The 16,481-nt window shown below is 43.7% G+C and overlaps 1 protein-coding gene across 3 annotated transcripts in view; it reads right to left on the bottom strand.

The window, feature by feature from the left end:
* Nucleotides 1–16,481, bottom strand: part of LOC119016699 (POU domain, class 2, transcription factor 2) — a 97,559-nt gene that overhangs the window by 1,388 nt on the left and 79,690 nt on the right. Inside the window, exon 19 of one of the 3 annotated variants that reach the window (XM_037092841.1) lies at nucleotides 11,392–11,546. In XM_037092841.1, coding sequence (XP_036948736.1) covers nucleotides 11,392–11,546 — 155 coding nt within the window. Of the gene's footprint in view, nucleotides 1–11,340; nucleotides 11,547–16,481 lie in introns of those variants that run through there. The other 2 variants (XM_037092840.1, XM_037092839.1) reach the window with 2 other exon arrangements.

Below are 16,481 nucleotides of genomic sequence, written 5' to 3'. Positions count from 1 at the left end.
ACGTTCCCCGTTATTTTAAGTGATATTTACTGACCGCAGGGGGGGAAACGATGTTAAATGCACCTTTGCGTTGTGAATAAGGCCTGAAATCTAAAGTGTTGAGTGAAGTTAAGGTATTTTTTCATGTTTTGCCCTGTTAAAAAAAAGAAGGCCCAATCAGGGCTGCGTTCACCTCTTTGTTTCCTCTCGCTAAGTGTTTTCTATTCGAGGAAATCTGGCTTGTTTTTAAAATGGAAAACAGGCCTGAGGGGGCAAATGGTATCCGAGCCACACCCAGAGAGAGCAGCAACACAACTGTAATGGGAGAGGCCTTTTCACACCAGCTCCATCTGTATGCATAAGAAAACACTCTCTCACACACACACACACACACACACACACACACACTCAGCTGTCGAGTCAAAATGAGGCAGCCGAGTGTGTTCGTGACAGCAGCGAGCGTCTGAGTGGCCGGAGGGGAAAGTTTTCTGCTGTTCGTGTTTGGTGCTAAAGATGGATGTGATGAGGACATTTTCCATGTTGTGTTCCTCTGCGCTGCACCATGACCGTATGTTTGTGGAATAAGGAGGCCCTTGTGTGTGTTTCTGTCTGTCTGTCTGTCTGTCTGTCTGTCTGTCTGCCTCCTGGCTGGTCAGATGATGTCTGTCTGTCTGTCTCAAAGCACGACAACAGTCTTGGATGTGGGGACAGACAGTTGAAAAACGGAGGGAAGACACACACGTGGGGAGGTTTTAAAAAAGGGATAGAAAAACAAAGTATAGAGGTCAGGAGAGGAGAAACTACAGAGGCTAAGTGGAGGGGGAGGGGGGTGAGAGAGGGAGAGAAAGAAAGAGTGAGGCAGGGAGAGTGAGAGGGAGTGAATGGGCCCTTTGTGATCAAAAGGCTTGTTTATTTTCTTGGCGCTTGAACTCCTCAGGAGCCACATCGGGCCTGTCTGCACTGTCTCGCTCGCGGGCCTCATCGGCTCCCTGACATCCCGGCAACTGGCCCTGAATCACAAAGAGGAGCCGGGCCGCGTCGGAACCAAAACAACAAGCTGAAACTGCGGACGGCGACATTTTAAAACTTTTTTTTTTAAACACTCGGATGGTGACAGAGGAGGAGAACATGGCGCAGAAACAAGTGCTTTTAATTCACCTTCATCAGATTCAGAGGAGGAAAATGTTACTCAGGTGTAATTTAATTTATCAGTTTGTCTCCACCACAGCTTCAGCTCCTGCTCTCTCTCTACTGATTAACACTTTACATAAAAAACATACAATGGACTTACAAAGTGTGATGCAGGGAAATACACAACTGCATATAAACAAGCTCAAAACAGTTTACGAACAACTACAACTTTAGGATTCAGGGATTGTCTCCTCGGACTCCTGCTGATGGACGTTTCTTTGTCCACAAAATGTTTCTGGAGAGTTTCTCGTCATTCTCCCAAACAACAGAAGTCGCTGGAGACGTAAAAACAACTCAAAAAGCTGTCTGGTGTTGTCTACGTCTCCAGAGATCCTTTTCAATCAGTTTGGGATCTCTGGGCTCTGGGATTACTCCAGACGAGCTCCAGAAATGTCTTACGTACGTGTAGATAAAGTAAAAACAAGATCTACTGATGATCTGTAATTAAACACGTATCCCTGTGTGCAGCATTTAGGAGGATCTATTGGCAGAATTCCCAGAATCCAAACAATCCAAATATTTGCGTTTTTAGGAAGCCACTAGTGGGAAGGGTGAGACGAGGGGTATTCAGTTGGTCAGTCTGCAATCTTTAAATCTCTAAACATCAATTTTTGTTTCGTTTTTATTTTTGAGGGAATATTAAAACTAACATTCGACGGATGATAATCTTTTGTACGGAGAGTATTTATACATATTTCTCTAAATTCCTCCTGACAGTTTTGGTTTTTTTAGAAATACACAGGGTAAAAGTTAGATCGACAGGTGTGTCAGAGAAGACGATGAATTATTGATAACGTTGTTTCAGTGCTGATGAAGATTTTTGTCCTGAAACGTTGTTAGAATTCATTCTTGATTTCAGGTGAGCTGAACAGCATGCACTAAAATCTAGAAGAGAGCTCTGTGGGTTCAACCACAGGTCACAAGTTTAACACTTTTATAGAGCTGCAATGATTAACTGATTATTTATCAAGTGTTTAATTAATCGGCAACTATTTTGATGATTGATTAAGCGATTTGAGTCACTTTCTTGAGAAAAAAGCTTCTTAAACGTGAATGTTTTCTGGTTTCTTTCCTCCTCTCCAACTGAGAACTGAACACAGATCTTTGTTTTTCACCGTTTTCTGACATTTTTATAGATCAACATCAAAATCTACATTTCTAGAATCTGTGTGATGAAGTTGTCCTCTGCTGAGAAGTGAAACACTCCCACACCACACGATGTCATGTACTTCATGATATTACTGTAAACGTCACTGCATCAGGGGGTTTTGCATCAGGCAGTCAGTCACGCTCGGACACAAACACTCTCTGTTCCCGTCTCCCCCTCTGCCTCCCTCTCTCTCTCTCTCTCTCTCTCTCTCTGTTTTCTGTCTGTCTCTCTCGCCCGCTCTCCTCCAGCTGGTATTCACACATGTAATGGGATTAACACGCTCCTGCTCTCTCCGAGGAACGAGAGGGAGAGGGGGGACAGTAACGGAGGAGAGAGGGGAGGATGAGGCCATGGAAGAAAATGGGGGAGGAGGAGGAGGAGGAGGAGGAGAGGAGAAGCGAGAAAGAAAGAGGGGGACCACAGAGGGGAAGGTTGAGGGGGAGGAGAGAGCGGGGGTTCCTGAAAAGGAAAACAAATGTGTAGAGGAAAGAAAAGAGGGGTGGCTGAGCTCTTTCCTTCAGCTTGTTATTAGGCTACGGGAGGTCACAGGGGACATTTCAGGCTCATTTGAATTTTGGGGAGGAGAAGCTTCATCTGCATACAGTCACGCCGACACCTATCAGCATAATGAATAACTTCTTCTATAACACAGGTTATAGATCAGTCACCCAGCGAGCTGATCATTCGGAGCAGGTTTGCTGAAGCAGAAAGAGGAGAAGACATCAGGATCAGTCCTCCGAGGGCGCCAACACCGCGAGGACGTGCAAGTTCAGACCGGCGAGTGTGACGGATGTTTGGAGCTCATAAAAGGTGTTGAGTCACCGAGGAGCAGCGCCGATATTACTTACAGGGACGTCGCTCTTTTAAAGGGGCAGCTTTTTAAATGACCTTCTTTAACCCGGACTGATCAGGTTTGGGAAAAATATCAACACCCAGCAGCCCGACACCACGGTGTGGTGAAGGGAAGTGTGATTTTAGTTTGTCTGACACAGTAAATAAAGATAATCTACGGGGCACCGGCGGAGGCTGAGGTGTTCGCGTGGAATTACATCGGCCCTGGTTTGAGTCCAGCTGGAGCCCAGACCTGAACCTCACTCTCCGTCTCTATCCCTGTTGATTTAATGTCGTCTCTCTCACTTTCTTGTTTTATTTCCCCAGAATATACTTCAGTTCGGAGATGAATCACCTTGTTTCCTTGTTAAAAGCTGCAGAAAAACAATCTGAACTCAGTTGTGAATAAAAAATCTGACAGCAGACTGAAGAAGTTTGAGTTAACGCTGGATATCAACATGTAAACTGCGAGGCGTTCACTTACAGTTGTACGTAATAAAGTGCATTTTAATGAGGATACGATAGCTTAGCAACATAACAAACTACATGCTGGCATTCACTCCAAATCTTTGAACCGGACTGAGCTGAACCGATCTGTCAGTTCTATTTTATTTCATTATGTGTCAGAACATGTGATGATAACAACACATTAGCACATTACTTCAACATGATTTGATTTCAAACGATTGAAATAACACAATAATGCCTCGTTCAGACGGTTTGCTGCAGAAATCTCAGTGAGGATTTTCTCAAAACTCAAATAAAACCAAAACTATCTGCGCTGCTACATACCACAGATGTTGTTTACAATACTTGACTCGACCCAAACTGATGACGTCCACTCTAACATTTTTTTTTTTCTCGGCCCTCCGTCTACACCAGCGTTCCTCGAACATTTTCCGACCGACGACCACTTCAACCAAAAAAAACAACAACTTAGAGACAAAGTTTTAACTTCCCAACATCCCCAAAAAACCTCACCAGGATGTTACAAATCATATCGTGATCAGATGACCTGCTCGCTCATCATTGTCTCTGTCGTCTGTGAAGACTGGAGACATCAACGTCTGGAGAACTTCAGTCTCACGTACAACCAACAGATGATCATTTTGGACGTTACATCGTAAATATGTTGCGCGGGCAGCATCGTTAATCGGACACAAAACGTTCGACTTTGCCAAACACTTGATTTTAAACAGGACAGGCCGTGTACACTTTGAGAAAGGCTGGTCTGCACTGAGCTGATGTTTCTGAGTTTTTCAGTAATTTTGGATTTACTGGAACAATGAGGCCCCTTGCTTCAGTGTGGACGGAGCAGCAGATCTCCGTTTGTCAGCTTTCTGTCTCTTGATCGGACGTTGGCTCCGAAATGGAAGAAATACTCCCATCAAAGTGTCTCTGAACGAAACATCCCGCAGGTGCGAGCGTGGCTGCACTTTGTTGGGAACAACTTGCATTATGAAATTAGCTAATTAAAGGTGGACGTGTTCAGAGACAGAGCGCACTCGAAATCAAGAACGAGAGCTTTGAAACTTGCTCCGTGCTCGTGAATCCGCCCCGCACACCCTCATCCTGATTAGCAGGCTGATAACCACTCCAGCCGTGTTTTGTAACTCACTTATTTTTCCCCCCCTCCTGCTAATGAACCGCCGCAGATTGTTGCACTGCATAATGAATTACACTGGATATCCTCAAACGCTGACTGTGGCCAAGTGTAGCTAAAAAAAAAAAAGTAAAGTAAAGTGAGCATTTAATTAGGTGCAAGTCAGAGAGAGACGGCGGAGTCACATCCAATAAAGCTTTAATGTGGAGAGAGAGGAGGGAGATAGAGGCCACATTCAGTCCTTGAGGAGGAAGAGCGACTGCGGAGAGGAATGTGAGAGTTATATTTGACCTATTTGCGGCCCGGTGCCAAGTCTGTAATGGGGGGAGAGAGAGAGAGAGAGAGAGAGAGAGAAGAAGAAGAAGAAGAAGAAGAAGAAGAAGAAGAACATGAGTAAGGGAAACCCGAGAGGGAGAGTACGCCGCCGGAGAGGAGCGAAGGAGAGAAGTGTGAGCTGGCAGGACGCAGGGCGAGGTATGTGTGGAACGGTGTCAGTCTATATAGAGCGCCGTGTCTATGTGTTAACAGTCTCCTCCGTCTATCTCTGGAGGAACTCCCTCTTCCTATTCCTATTGGCACCACACGCCGCTTCCTCCCATAATGCACTCCCCCCTCCCCCGAATACCCAGACTGCTGCGTCAACCCCCAGCTCGGTATAGAAACACGCCGTCTGCGGTTCAACGGAGAAACTGGCGAATGTGTCACTACGTTTCATTCATCAATCATGTTCCCTCACCCCGCAGCCTGGAGGTCCACTATCTTTTTTTTTTTTAAAGATAATCTCCAACATCTGGCAGAAGTTCTTTCAGCCGGACCTCAGGGCACGAGGTCTGAACTCTGCTGAGGTCAATCAGGCGGGTTTTATGCAACGACGTCGTGTTAAATCTGGACACAGCGTTGGAGGCCGGCCCCGTGTTTGAAGCCAAGAAAGTTATTGAATTACCACGATCTCCTGTGCTGTGGGGCCCGTAGAGACTAAAGAGTCTTCTGCTAACTTGACTGGGGGTAAATAATTCAATCTTGCATCTCGTCTAGACTTTCCAAATTTCATTGGACCGAATGACCCCAGTTCTGTCAGAGAAATGAGTCATTTTGCCGGGTTGGGACGCTCAAAGACACGTTTCAGTGTAAGTTTACGGAGGTGACGATGTTATCACGCAGTTTGGCCTCAACGACATGCAGCTTTAAAATGCACATCCTTACATGGCATACACAGTAAACAAATAAAGCTTTTTTTGGCCATCGGGAGGCAGAAAAACTGACAAAGACGAGCGTGCGATGGCGTCAGACGGTTGTTGAGGCTAACATGTTAGCAAACATTAGCCTTCATTACAATTTAGCTGAAACGTAGCTGCGTTAGTATCTCATATTTGTTCTAGCGACCTTTTTGCTTTGAGTGATTCGGTCTCCTCCACAATTTGAAAAAAAAATCAGGGCATTAGGTCGTCAATGACCGTCACGAAGCAGCAAACGGCACACAGAATTAGCAGCTAGCTGGTGAACATAATGCAGCTAACGACACGGTTGTGTGAATAATGGTCCTACATTTGACAGAAGGACACAGACACGATTCTGCTCAGCTAAGTTTCTCCGTATGTCACTAAGTTCACAACCAGTAATACATCAGTGTTGTGTTTACAGCTTGTTGTGGCCCCCAAAAATATGTGTTATTGCAGGTTTAAAGCTGCGTCTAATTGAATGAAGAGGAAAACAAGCTAACAGACACGCAACATTTGCTGTTGTACGGAAACCATTAAAACCCAGACCCCAACATTTTTATCCCATTAGAGTCATTTCTGTCTCTCCAGCTGTGCAAAAAGAATCAGAGGCGTCAGAGAAACGACATCATCAAGCACCAGAATTAACTCAAAACTCTTCCGGTGAAGTTACATTCTTGGACTCGGCCGTTCAGGAAGCTTAGATTACGTTAAACTGACAGTAAATCACTCCCAAACTGAATTAGATGTCCGATCTAATTTAGCGGCGATAGTGATGCGAGCGGGCTCTCTGCCCTCCAGAACCTCACAGTGGCTCATTCATACTGTTTTACTGTCTGTTGACAGCAGATACAGAGGAGAGTGTAAAAGCCGACGGCACTAACGCGCCGACGGGCCAATGAAAATACTAACGAGCTGCTCAGATTTGTTGAGTGTTGATCTAAAAGCCTGTGGTTTGGATTGCGGAGCTGCGAGGCGCAGGGCTGATTTTCCTCCGGCTTCACTGCCTCCTGCATCTTTCTGTCCGGACTCTCTGCCGCTCGCTCCTCACTTCCTTTTCTACGCGATCTTGTCCTTTTTCGTCTGATCCTGTTCTTCATCACTTGGCTCTGTTTCCTTCTCTGCGCGTCTCGTTGACGAGAAAACAGATCAGAGATTCAGCAGCGTCCTCTCCCCTCATCCTCTTTGTCTCTATTGTTTGGACTGAATGTATATATTTACACTGACATGTATAGTCTACTGTCTTTACTGTCCGAGCGACCTGAGGCTCTGTTATAACACTTGTCTACACCTGCGTGTCTCCGAGACAAATTATAGTTTCTGTCCTGAGGGATTAGGACGACTCTGACTCAGAGGACATATATTTTTATAGCTTTTTTGTTTCTTCTCCTTTCCTTCAGTGTTTATACGTCCTCCTGCATGTAAAAGATCTCGAAAGATAAAAAAGGTAAAAGTCTGCATGATGGAAAGCTCCTCTTTCCCACAGAAAACACTGCTCCTGAACGCCTCGTCTGTTTCCCCACCTTTAATTCACACTGTGTCCACATGTGGCACATTTGAATGATTTATGCCAAGCAGCTAGTTTGGGACATAAGAATTGTTAGTGGTGTTGACTCAGTCATGTGTGAGCTGACCAATCAGAGAGCAGACTGGGTACTCAGGAGGAGGGGCTTAAAGAGACGGGAGATAAAACAGAGCATTTGTTTGTAGAGTATTCAAAAAAAGCTAAAACAAAACCAGGTTCAGAGTAATAAAGAGATAAAGTACAGATAAAAAGAATATATGGTTATTATTAAAACAAAACACATCAAACATTAAAACCATAAAATGAGCAGACGCTTCGTAAAAGCCCGACTGACTCGATGCGTTTTTAATTTTCTGTCGTTTTCTGTCCAACAACCTGAACTGAAAACGTGGGTCAGGTTTGCCTGCTTCATTTTCTCCCTGCTCTCTCTTTCCATTTCCAGCTATTTGTATTTAATTTATTGTCTTTTAAGTTGATTTTTTTTTTTTTTACTGGCGGTTTTGCCACTTATCCAAAGTAACTACGTCTGAGTGGCTGGTGGTTCAGTGAAAACACTCTGACAGCAGACTGACAGACGGATCACTCATCAATACGATCGAGTCTTTGACCTTTCAGTCACAAGACGCTCCCTCCGCCCGCAGGCCGATCCTGCCACCTACAATTAGGATGATTTCTTCCACTGTTTGCAGTTATAAATCACTGTGCAGGGGGAGTGTTGGCTGAACCGGGCCTCCAGGATTGAATATCAGATGTTGGGCTGGGGCAGGGTGGAGTGTGGCGGGCTTGGCTGCACACAGTTACGCTCCGATGGGTTTGGATTGAGACTGAGTTTGTCTGAGTCGGGTTGAGATTGGCTGGCACCGTGTTTGTGTAGGTTTGGCCCGGGGCTGGCGGGGTCCGGCCTATACGCTCAGCAATGTGCAGGATTCCCGCTCCTTTTGGCTGGAGTCGAGAGCGTGATGGCAACAGACATCACACCAGGGCTGCGGTGATCAGCCAGCCCGACAGCGCGCCAACCAACCAGCCACCCGGCCGACCACAAGCAGCCGGCCACCTACCGCACGCCCCGAGCGCACAGTCCTGTTTCTATAGCTACAGAGCGACTGTGTGCATCACAGCGGTTAGCAGGGGACGTCGAGTCTGGAGGTGTCTGGATCACAGAGACAGTCCAACGTCAGACGCAGATGTGGTGTCGCGTTGGCTCGTGTGTTTACATTTTAGGCGCGCAGCCACGAGCTCTCTGCAGAGTCTGGAGGCCCGTCAGCACCGAGAATATCCGTCCTCACTGTCTGTCAGGGGGGGAAACCCCCGATCCGACGGCTCCTGGATCAACAGAACCAGATCATCTACATAATTCTGACACTTTAACCGAACCAGGCTGCTCTGATTGATCCGGGAAACTGATTACATCGAACGTCACCGGGGTGGAAAGTAGCAGAACTTTAACTTTAGTATTTCAGTTTGTTGTTCTGCACTTCAGAGGGAAATATGACACTTTTTTACTGCACTTGGTTTGAATCAAAGCTGAAGAGATTTTCCAGTGAACTTCTGAGGCAGTAAGCATCACGATTTTGGGTTGAAAAGCCAATCAGCATCTTTTTGAACTGCAGGCAGCTTCAGATGTGGTCCAGCTGTGACGTAAAAACAACGACGGCAGCTCCTAAAGAGGCTAGCTTAGCTGCTATAACATCACATATATCAGAGGTATTTCACATATAAAGGGTGTTTCTTAAAGGAAAAGTTCACCCAAAATTGGAAATACAGACTTGATGTACTCGTCCTCGTGCTGATGGAAAATCGGGTGGAGTTTTGTCGTCTTGACTTGGCGAGCACATCAGGTACATTAATCAGATTTTACTCAAAAATACAAGATTCAATTAAAAACACATTAATAAAGAATACACCTGATAGTTTGTCACGTTTTAGATGTCTGTGAGTAATAAACAGTTTCACTGATGAGTCGTTCCTCCTCTAAACGTCTCAGACGGTTTGATTTTTGTATAAAATGATCAGAGAATCATCCCAAAAATGTCTATTTTGTGTTGCAGGACTTAAAATTATAAATCACCTCATGACCTGTCAGATACATCGTGACCTTTTTGAGGGTCCAGACTTGTTAAAAACGAGTTAAATCTCCAATATGAGCAGCTGCAGCAATTAATAATGACATATATAATAACATGTCAGTGACAGTGAGCCTTTATTTTTAGCAGTTCCAACACTTTTAAGAAGCGAAGTCGATTTGAGGGTTCCCTTACATAAACATCAGCGCCTAAACAAATATTAAAATCCACTGCCGCGGCTCACGGAAGCTTTACTGAGAGCTGTTTTTCATATTCATTCAAAAAAGAGTCAAACCAGTGCGACGTGTTTGTACCGGCTCAACAGCAACGAGACAGTTTAACTGCTGGGACACAATTTACATCTGAAACGGAGCAAACGGCCGATTTACATGGACGATAAGAGACTGAGAGGAAGCACAAGAGTTTGTTTGACGCTTTAATAAGTGAGTCTGATCGAGCAGCAGGCTTCTTCTGACCTGCAGTCCTGGAAGGTAACAAAGTGAATTTACTCAAATAAACCTGTTTTATCTCACCCGAAACATCACGTCACCGTCTTTTCATGGTTTTCCTGTTTTATGTTGAAAGTTCATCACCACTTCCTGTCTTTGTCTGCTATCTATCTATCTATCTATCTATCTATCTATCTATCTATCTATCTATCTATCTATCTATCTATCTATCTATCTATCTATCTATCTCTGGCCTCGTCCACGCTAATGTAGATATTTTGCAAAAGGAACATTTTCCTTCATGTTTTGGCGTCTCAAACTGTGATTCTTTAAAACGTCTCCTGAAGTGCATTTTTTTTTCTTTAACTCTCGTCTTTGCGTATCTGTGTGGAGACGTTAAACGGGGCGTTTGCGGAAACAATGACGCCCGTTGTTGCTTTCTGTGAGCAGCAGCTCCGCCACAGAATGAATCACCTTTAGCTTTCGGTTTCTGCGCAGCACCTCTGCGATGTGCCAGCGAGGTGTGAAATCAAAGATAAGGAGAAACATAACCACCGTAATCACATAATCATCCTCCTGTCGCATCTCACCTACGTCTGCTGCTCGGTTTCTACTTTGTTTCGTTTTCTTCTAATTTGTTGCCAGGACTTTTTTGCTCATTGCTCAACAAATAAGTTAGTCAGCGACTGTTGTGATGGAGCTCTAATCTGAAACGTCTCACAGGGTTTTTTCAGTTTCTCAAGTGAGATAATTTGCCGCTGTTCATCTGAAATGAAACTAAACTGAATGTGTGTTTTCAGATTTGGACGGCTGGTCGGACTACACTGAACACCTGAAGGAGTCGCTTTGAGCTCTTTAACCTCTCGTTTTTACAAAACAAATCATTCATTAAATAATCAAGTAAGTAACCAGCAGATCAGCAGCGGTATCAGTACTTTTACTGAAGCAAAGGATCTGAATCTCTTCTTCACTCCTGCTGACGGGTTTCTGAACATTTCTCTTTAAGTCCAGAAGGTTCAAAATATTTCTGCCGCCAGCTGACGTCAAACATAAAAATCTACCAAACTGAGAGTGAGTGAGACGATCCGCTCGGCCTTCAGGTCAAACTCTCGCCAAAATGCAACCTCTGCTTTTTCTGTGAATGTCCCTGAGTCAAACCTTCATGTGAAAGCATAAATACGATGAAAGAGGCACTTCTAAGATTTACAGCAGTTTCTTTTTCTCCGTGTGAAGTCAAGCTTCTCACTCTGACGCTCTGTGTTGGGACATCTTACACATCGGTCCTTTAAACGAGACAGTGAGGAACATTTCTCCTGCATCTCGTCTTACTGCAGGATGTAAATGAATCTAAATTAAAACCACATCTAGGAGACAGAAACATACGATCAGATCTTCATCTCCTGCGGTCCAGATGTTCGTCAGAGCCGGATGAAAAACAAGCTGATTGAAGAAGAACATGGAGGGACGAGCTGGAGCTGCTGGTGAAGTGTTTGGGCCTCTGGTGCCGTCAGGAGGGTTTTGTAGTGAGACGGCTCCATCTAGTGGTGGACGAGAACACGACATGTCCCCCCTTCATCAACATCTCATCTGGTCTAAAACACACCTCAGAGACGCTTTACAGTTTCTGCACTGAGGTGTTAATGTGACTCCGACTCAGATCTCTTATTTAAATTCTTTGTTAAAGTGTTTTGTTGACCAGTTTCACTATCGAGATCGTTTTCTGTCCCACATAACATGACATGACATAAAAACTGAAAGTCTGGCTGCTTCTTTCCTTCCACTCAAAGACAAAACCTCTCGATCACTTTCTAGTCATTTTGTATTTGAATTATCGTCTTTTAAGCTCCTGTTAAAGTTGGATTTACTTGTTTTAGATGCTCGTATCCAAAGTTAAAAAAACAGGCTGAGTGATTTGTGGTTTGTCGTTTTGTGAAAACACTTTGACAGACAAATCACTCTCAAAATACAATGATTAAAATGGAAATCATGGAAAATTAGATTCATTCTTAATGTGGATTTTTTAATGGAAAGTTAATACTGAATTAAAATGTTTAATAATAAAGTATTTGTCTGTTGGCAGCAGTCTTAAGGTATCTGATATTGAATATGAGTATCAAAAGTTATTTCTTTTGTCAGTAAATGTACTTAAATATCAACAAATTAAAAGTAAATTACACATATCGTTATGGGTCAGATCAGATCTGATATTTAGCGTTTTTCATGATGATCAGAATCATTTCTGTTTTCTAATCTGATTGCCAATCAAAATAAATCAATTAAAACATGAGCTGCTTCAGCTCTGAATGCAGCAGTGGAGGAAAAACGACAGAATCTGCATCCAAGGTGTAGCAGAGAGGAAGTGTCAGGCATCAGAACGTGTAAGGAAAGTAAAAGTAACTTAAAATATTTGAGTAAAAGTACTCGTGTGTAATCTTGTGGGAGGTGGAGACAACATTAAAAACAACAGGTCAGGTTCAGTCCTGCCGCTCTGCTCCGACTGAAGCCGTCACACACCTGGTATTTCTGTTTGGTTTCCCTTCAAAACATTTGGGGCTTTTTCACATCTGGCACGCAGAGAGTGTGAAGGTGCAAACACAGAGATCCATTCACAGTCGGACGCAGTTTAAGACGCTTCGAGGAGGACTGAGTTAGTTTCTTCTTCCTGCGAGTGAGGCTGAAGCTGCTCCTCTGGGACCTGTGGGCTACAACATGTTGGTTCCCAGAAGAGAGACTGGGACTGACTGGAAAACACACACACACACACACACACACACACACACACACACACACACACAGAGGCGAGGCCACCCACATCTGAACCACCCAGGACCACGAGCAGCACCATTACTTCATGAGGGAGGCGGCTGAGTGTCAGAACGACACATCATCAGTTTCACACAGAAGCCTCCGATCGGCTTTTATCTCCACCACAGCTGGCAGCAGCTGGAGGGAGAACACGGTTCATACACCACCCGGACAAAACATCTGCATCAGAGGTCGACCAGATTAAAAAACAAGGTGATGTTAAAGTGAAACTCTCGCCAAAATGCAACCTTCTTTTTGTGATTGCACAAATGCTCGTGTAAAAGCATAATTACAACAAAAAAGGCGCTTTTAAGATTTACCATATTTTCGTTTTCGGGTCAAACTCATTTTCAGTGGGAGTGCTACGGGCACTTTAATGCTAGCATCAAAATCTCTAGTTTTACAGTAAGAAGGCTCAACACAACATGAAACTTTGCTCGTAGTATCACCAGGGTCTTTACACATGAACACAAAGAAGGTTTTGAACAACTCACATTATGTTACAAAAACTCTCTTTTTAGTAAATTCTGTGTACACAAACAATGTTCTCAATGCTGGTGTTCATGTGTAGAGACCCTGGTGATGCTACCAGCAAAGTTTCATGTTGTGTCGAGACTTCTTAGTGTTTTAAAACTAGAGATTTTGGCGAGTAAGTGTTGTGTGTTTTTCTGGTCTCTATGTCACCAAATGCCACCAGGAGATTTGTTCCTCCGGCTCGTCGTTTTCTGGACAGAGAACTGAGCAGCTTTCTAATTTTTTCTTTCTGCCTTTTTTTTTTTTTTTTACCCCCGAGGTTTCTGTTTGGGAGCTGGATGCACAGAGCGTGATTTACTGTGGATGGCAGGAGCCGTGTGGATTATGGTTTGGCTGATGTGTGACATTACAGAGCTGCGAACAACTCATGAAAAAAAGAAAGAGCGAGGGAGAGGAGGAGGAGGAGGAGGAGGAGGAGGAGGAGGAGGAGGCATGTAGAAACTGGAGTCTTTGGAAAGAAAACAACTTCGATCTTCTCTCCATAAACAAAACAAAAACACCTGTGAGTGTGTGCCGGGGGTCCACGAGCGAACAACAAGAGCACCGGCACATGAAATATCTATAATCTCTGGCAGGTTTCAGGGCTCCCGTCCTGCTCCGGGCCCCCTGAATGATTCAGGATTCACCTCCCAGATGGCACCGACCCAACATGTGGAACTGCAGGAATGTAAAGAAAAGTTGCATGTGTGCTGAAAGAAGAAGAAAAAAAAGAAAAGAAATCCTGCTGCCGTGTCAGCAAGTCTCCACGAAACCAGGAACTGCGAGGAAGGAAAGAGGAAGGCGAGCGAGAGGCAGGAAGACGGAGAGGAGACTGGACACGAATCTCCTGAAAATATCGATTCGGCGGATCAGATGAAATATTAGTGTGAAGAGAGACGGGTTTTGGTCCAGAACTGAACCAGCTGGGTCGAGTGCCGTGTGTTATTTGGTTTCCAGCATACAGAAGAATCTGCGCAATGAAAAAGAGAAAGTATTCAGACGCTTTAAGAAGCTTTTATATAATCAGGATTATAAACTTTGTGTCTTCATCAGAGTCGCTGTGTGTCTGAAGAGCTTTTTTTTTTTTCTCCTCAAAAGTTTGTTCCTCCTTCAGATTCCTCCGGCTGAGACAGACTGAGCACTTCTGAATCTGTTTTGTGTTTGAAGGACACATATTTCTCGTTTACGCTACACTGAGTTTGATTCACTTTTTCTCTGTGAATGTTTATTTCTATTTTTATCCAAAGTGGTGACTGAAATATTATTTTGGCAGCAGAAACCCGAAATTAGCACCGGCCTGTGTCGTCTTTTTTCTTGTTCTCTTTGACAACAACATCTTGACATCCGCCTCTCTCTGGTTTACCCTCCAGTTTGTTATTTATTTGCCATCCGGGGATCAGAGCCGGGAGGATGTGGGTCATGATATGTTGGAGACAAAAATATGGTGGAAAAGGGAAAAAGAGCCACAGTGGCTGGGCGTTGAAACGCTGATAGATTTTCAACTTTAAACGCTTTGAATGGCTGCACAAAAAAGGCAAAGCGGAAAAAAATGGGCCCTGACGCCGTACAAAGTTTAAATGGCAAATGTGTTGCAGATTTAGTATTTATATGTATATTTTCACCGCTTGACGGCATCAGTTTGTTTCAGGAAGTGCCCCAAAACGACACACTGAAGGTTTTAAGTTCACATCACAAAGCCCTCTAGTGGCGGCAGGAAGTACGACAGGAGCAAAGGAGGACGTGACCACGATGTTTCCCAACTCACGTCACCAGGAAAATAATGTTGGCAAAGCATTTTTCTGCAGATCACAGTACGGTGAGTAAGTCTGTATGTTTCATGTGATCCACATCATCATCTCTACAGTCCCCATCATATCAGGAGGAGGAGAGGTGGCGAGCTCATGCAAGATCAATTCAACTGGGTCAGTTTTGCGACTGGTGGGAACTTAATCAGCTAATTTTAACCAACAAAATAAATAATATAAATAATAAACAATAGTGACCTCTTTGGCATCTTTACAGCCATTTGCAGATAAGTGCATCCTTCTGAAATATCCAAAGAATGAGCTTTAAACTTTAAGTTGCCAAACTTCCTTTAAACTACTCTCGATATTTGCACATTCATGTTCGTACAGCAGAATTAAAGCATCATGTGTTGATTCTGTGACATGTTCTCAGGTCGCATCGTCATTCATGACTGCGGCACCAAATAAGAAACCAAACAAAGACTCGGGAGATGACTTTGGTCTAAATTCGCACTTTATTCCTAACACTTACAGGTTTGTTTTGTCCCCGTTTCCCTGGCCCCCAAAACAACAGGCACACAGATAGCGATGAGTTAAGGGACAGTAGAGAACAGTTTCAAACCCAAACGTTTCCAACAGAATCAGGTTATAGAATCAACTCAGACAGAAGAGAGCCTCGAGGTCAAAAAACAGCATATCGTAAGCAATACTTCGAAAACAGAAAAAAGGACCCAGAAAACAGATACTGAAGCTTACAGAGCAGATCATCTTTTCATGTTCATCATCATCATCATCGTCGTCGCCGTCCTCGTCGTTAGGCTATATTAAAGAATACTTTTTGTTTCGAGTTTATCATAAAAACGTGGGCGTTGTACAATGCGGAGAGAAAAAAGAAAAAGCAAGGTGTGAAGATACAGTGGAGCTCTTTGGTTTTCACTATTGAGGTTTCTTTTTTCTTTAGCAGTAAAATCTATCTTCGCTGTCCTCTTAACCTTTGGATTTAAGCTGCATTGTAGAAAAAATAGAAAGGAAAAACTTTTTTTTATTTTCTCCTAGATAAATGAACGATAACACGGGGCAAACTATATCGACTGAAGTTATTCTCTCATTTTTTTTCCTTTTTCTTTTCCACTCTGTTGTTAAGTTTTACTTTTTATTTTCATTTTTTTTTTTTACATTTGGTGTTCTCAAGGCCAAAAAAAGGGAGTCTCTTTTATGTCACGGTGACTTGGAAAGTTGAGCATAGTAGTAAAATTAACATTCACAGCCACAGAAGAACTACAGTAGAAAACTGTCAAGGCCTGAAGTGCTCTTATTATCCGACAGTGTTTTTATATTAACGACAGGCGCTGGATACCTTTTTATTTTAGCAGTTACAGTCCCTAACAAGAATCCTGAATGCTTATATAC

Source organism: Acanthopagrus latus, chromosome 3, assembly GCF_904848185.1.
Source record: "Acanthopagrus latus isolate v.2019 chromosome 3, fAcaLat1.1, whole genome shotgun sequence".
Lineage (NCBI taxonomy): Eukaryota > Metazoa > Chordata > Actinopteri > Spariformes > Sparidae > Acanthopagrus > Acanthopagrus latus.
This window is presented reverse-complemented; position numbering and strand designations above follow the sequence as displayed.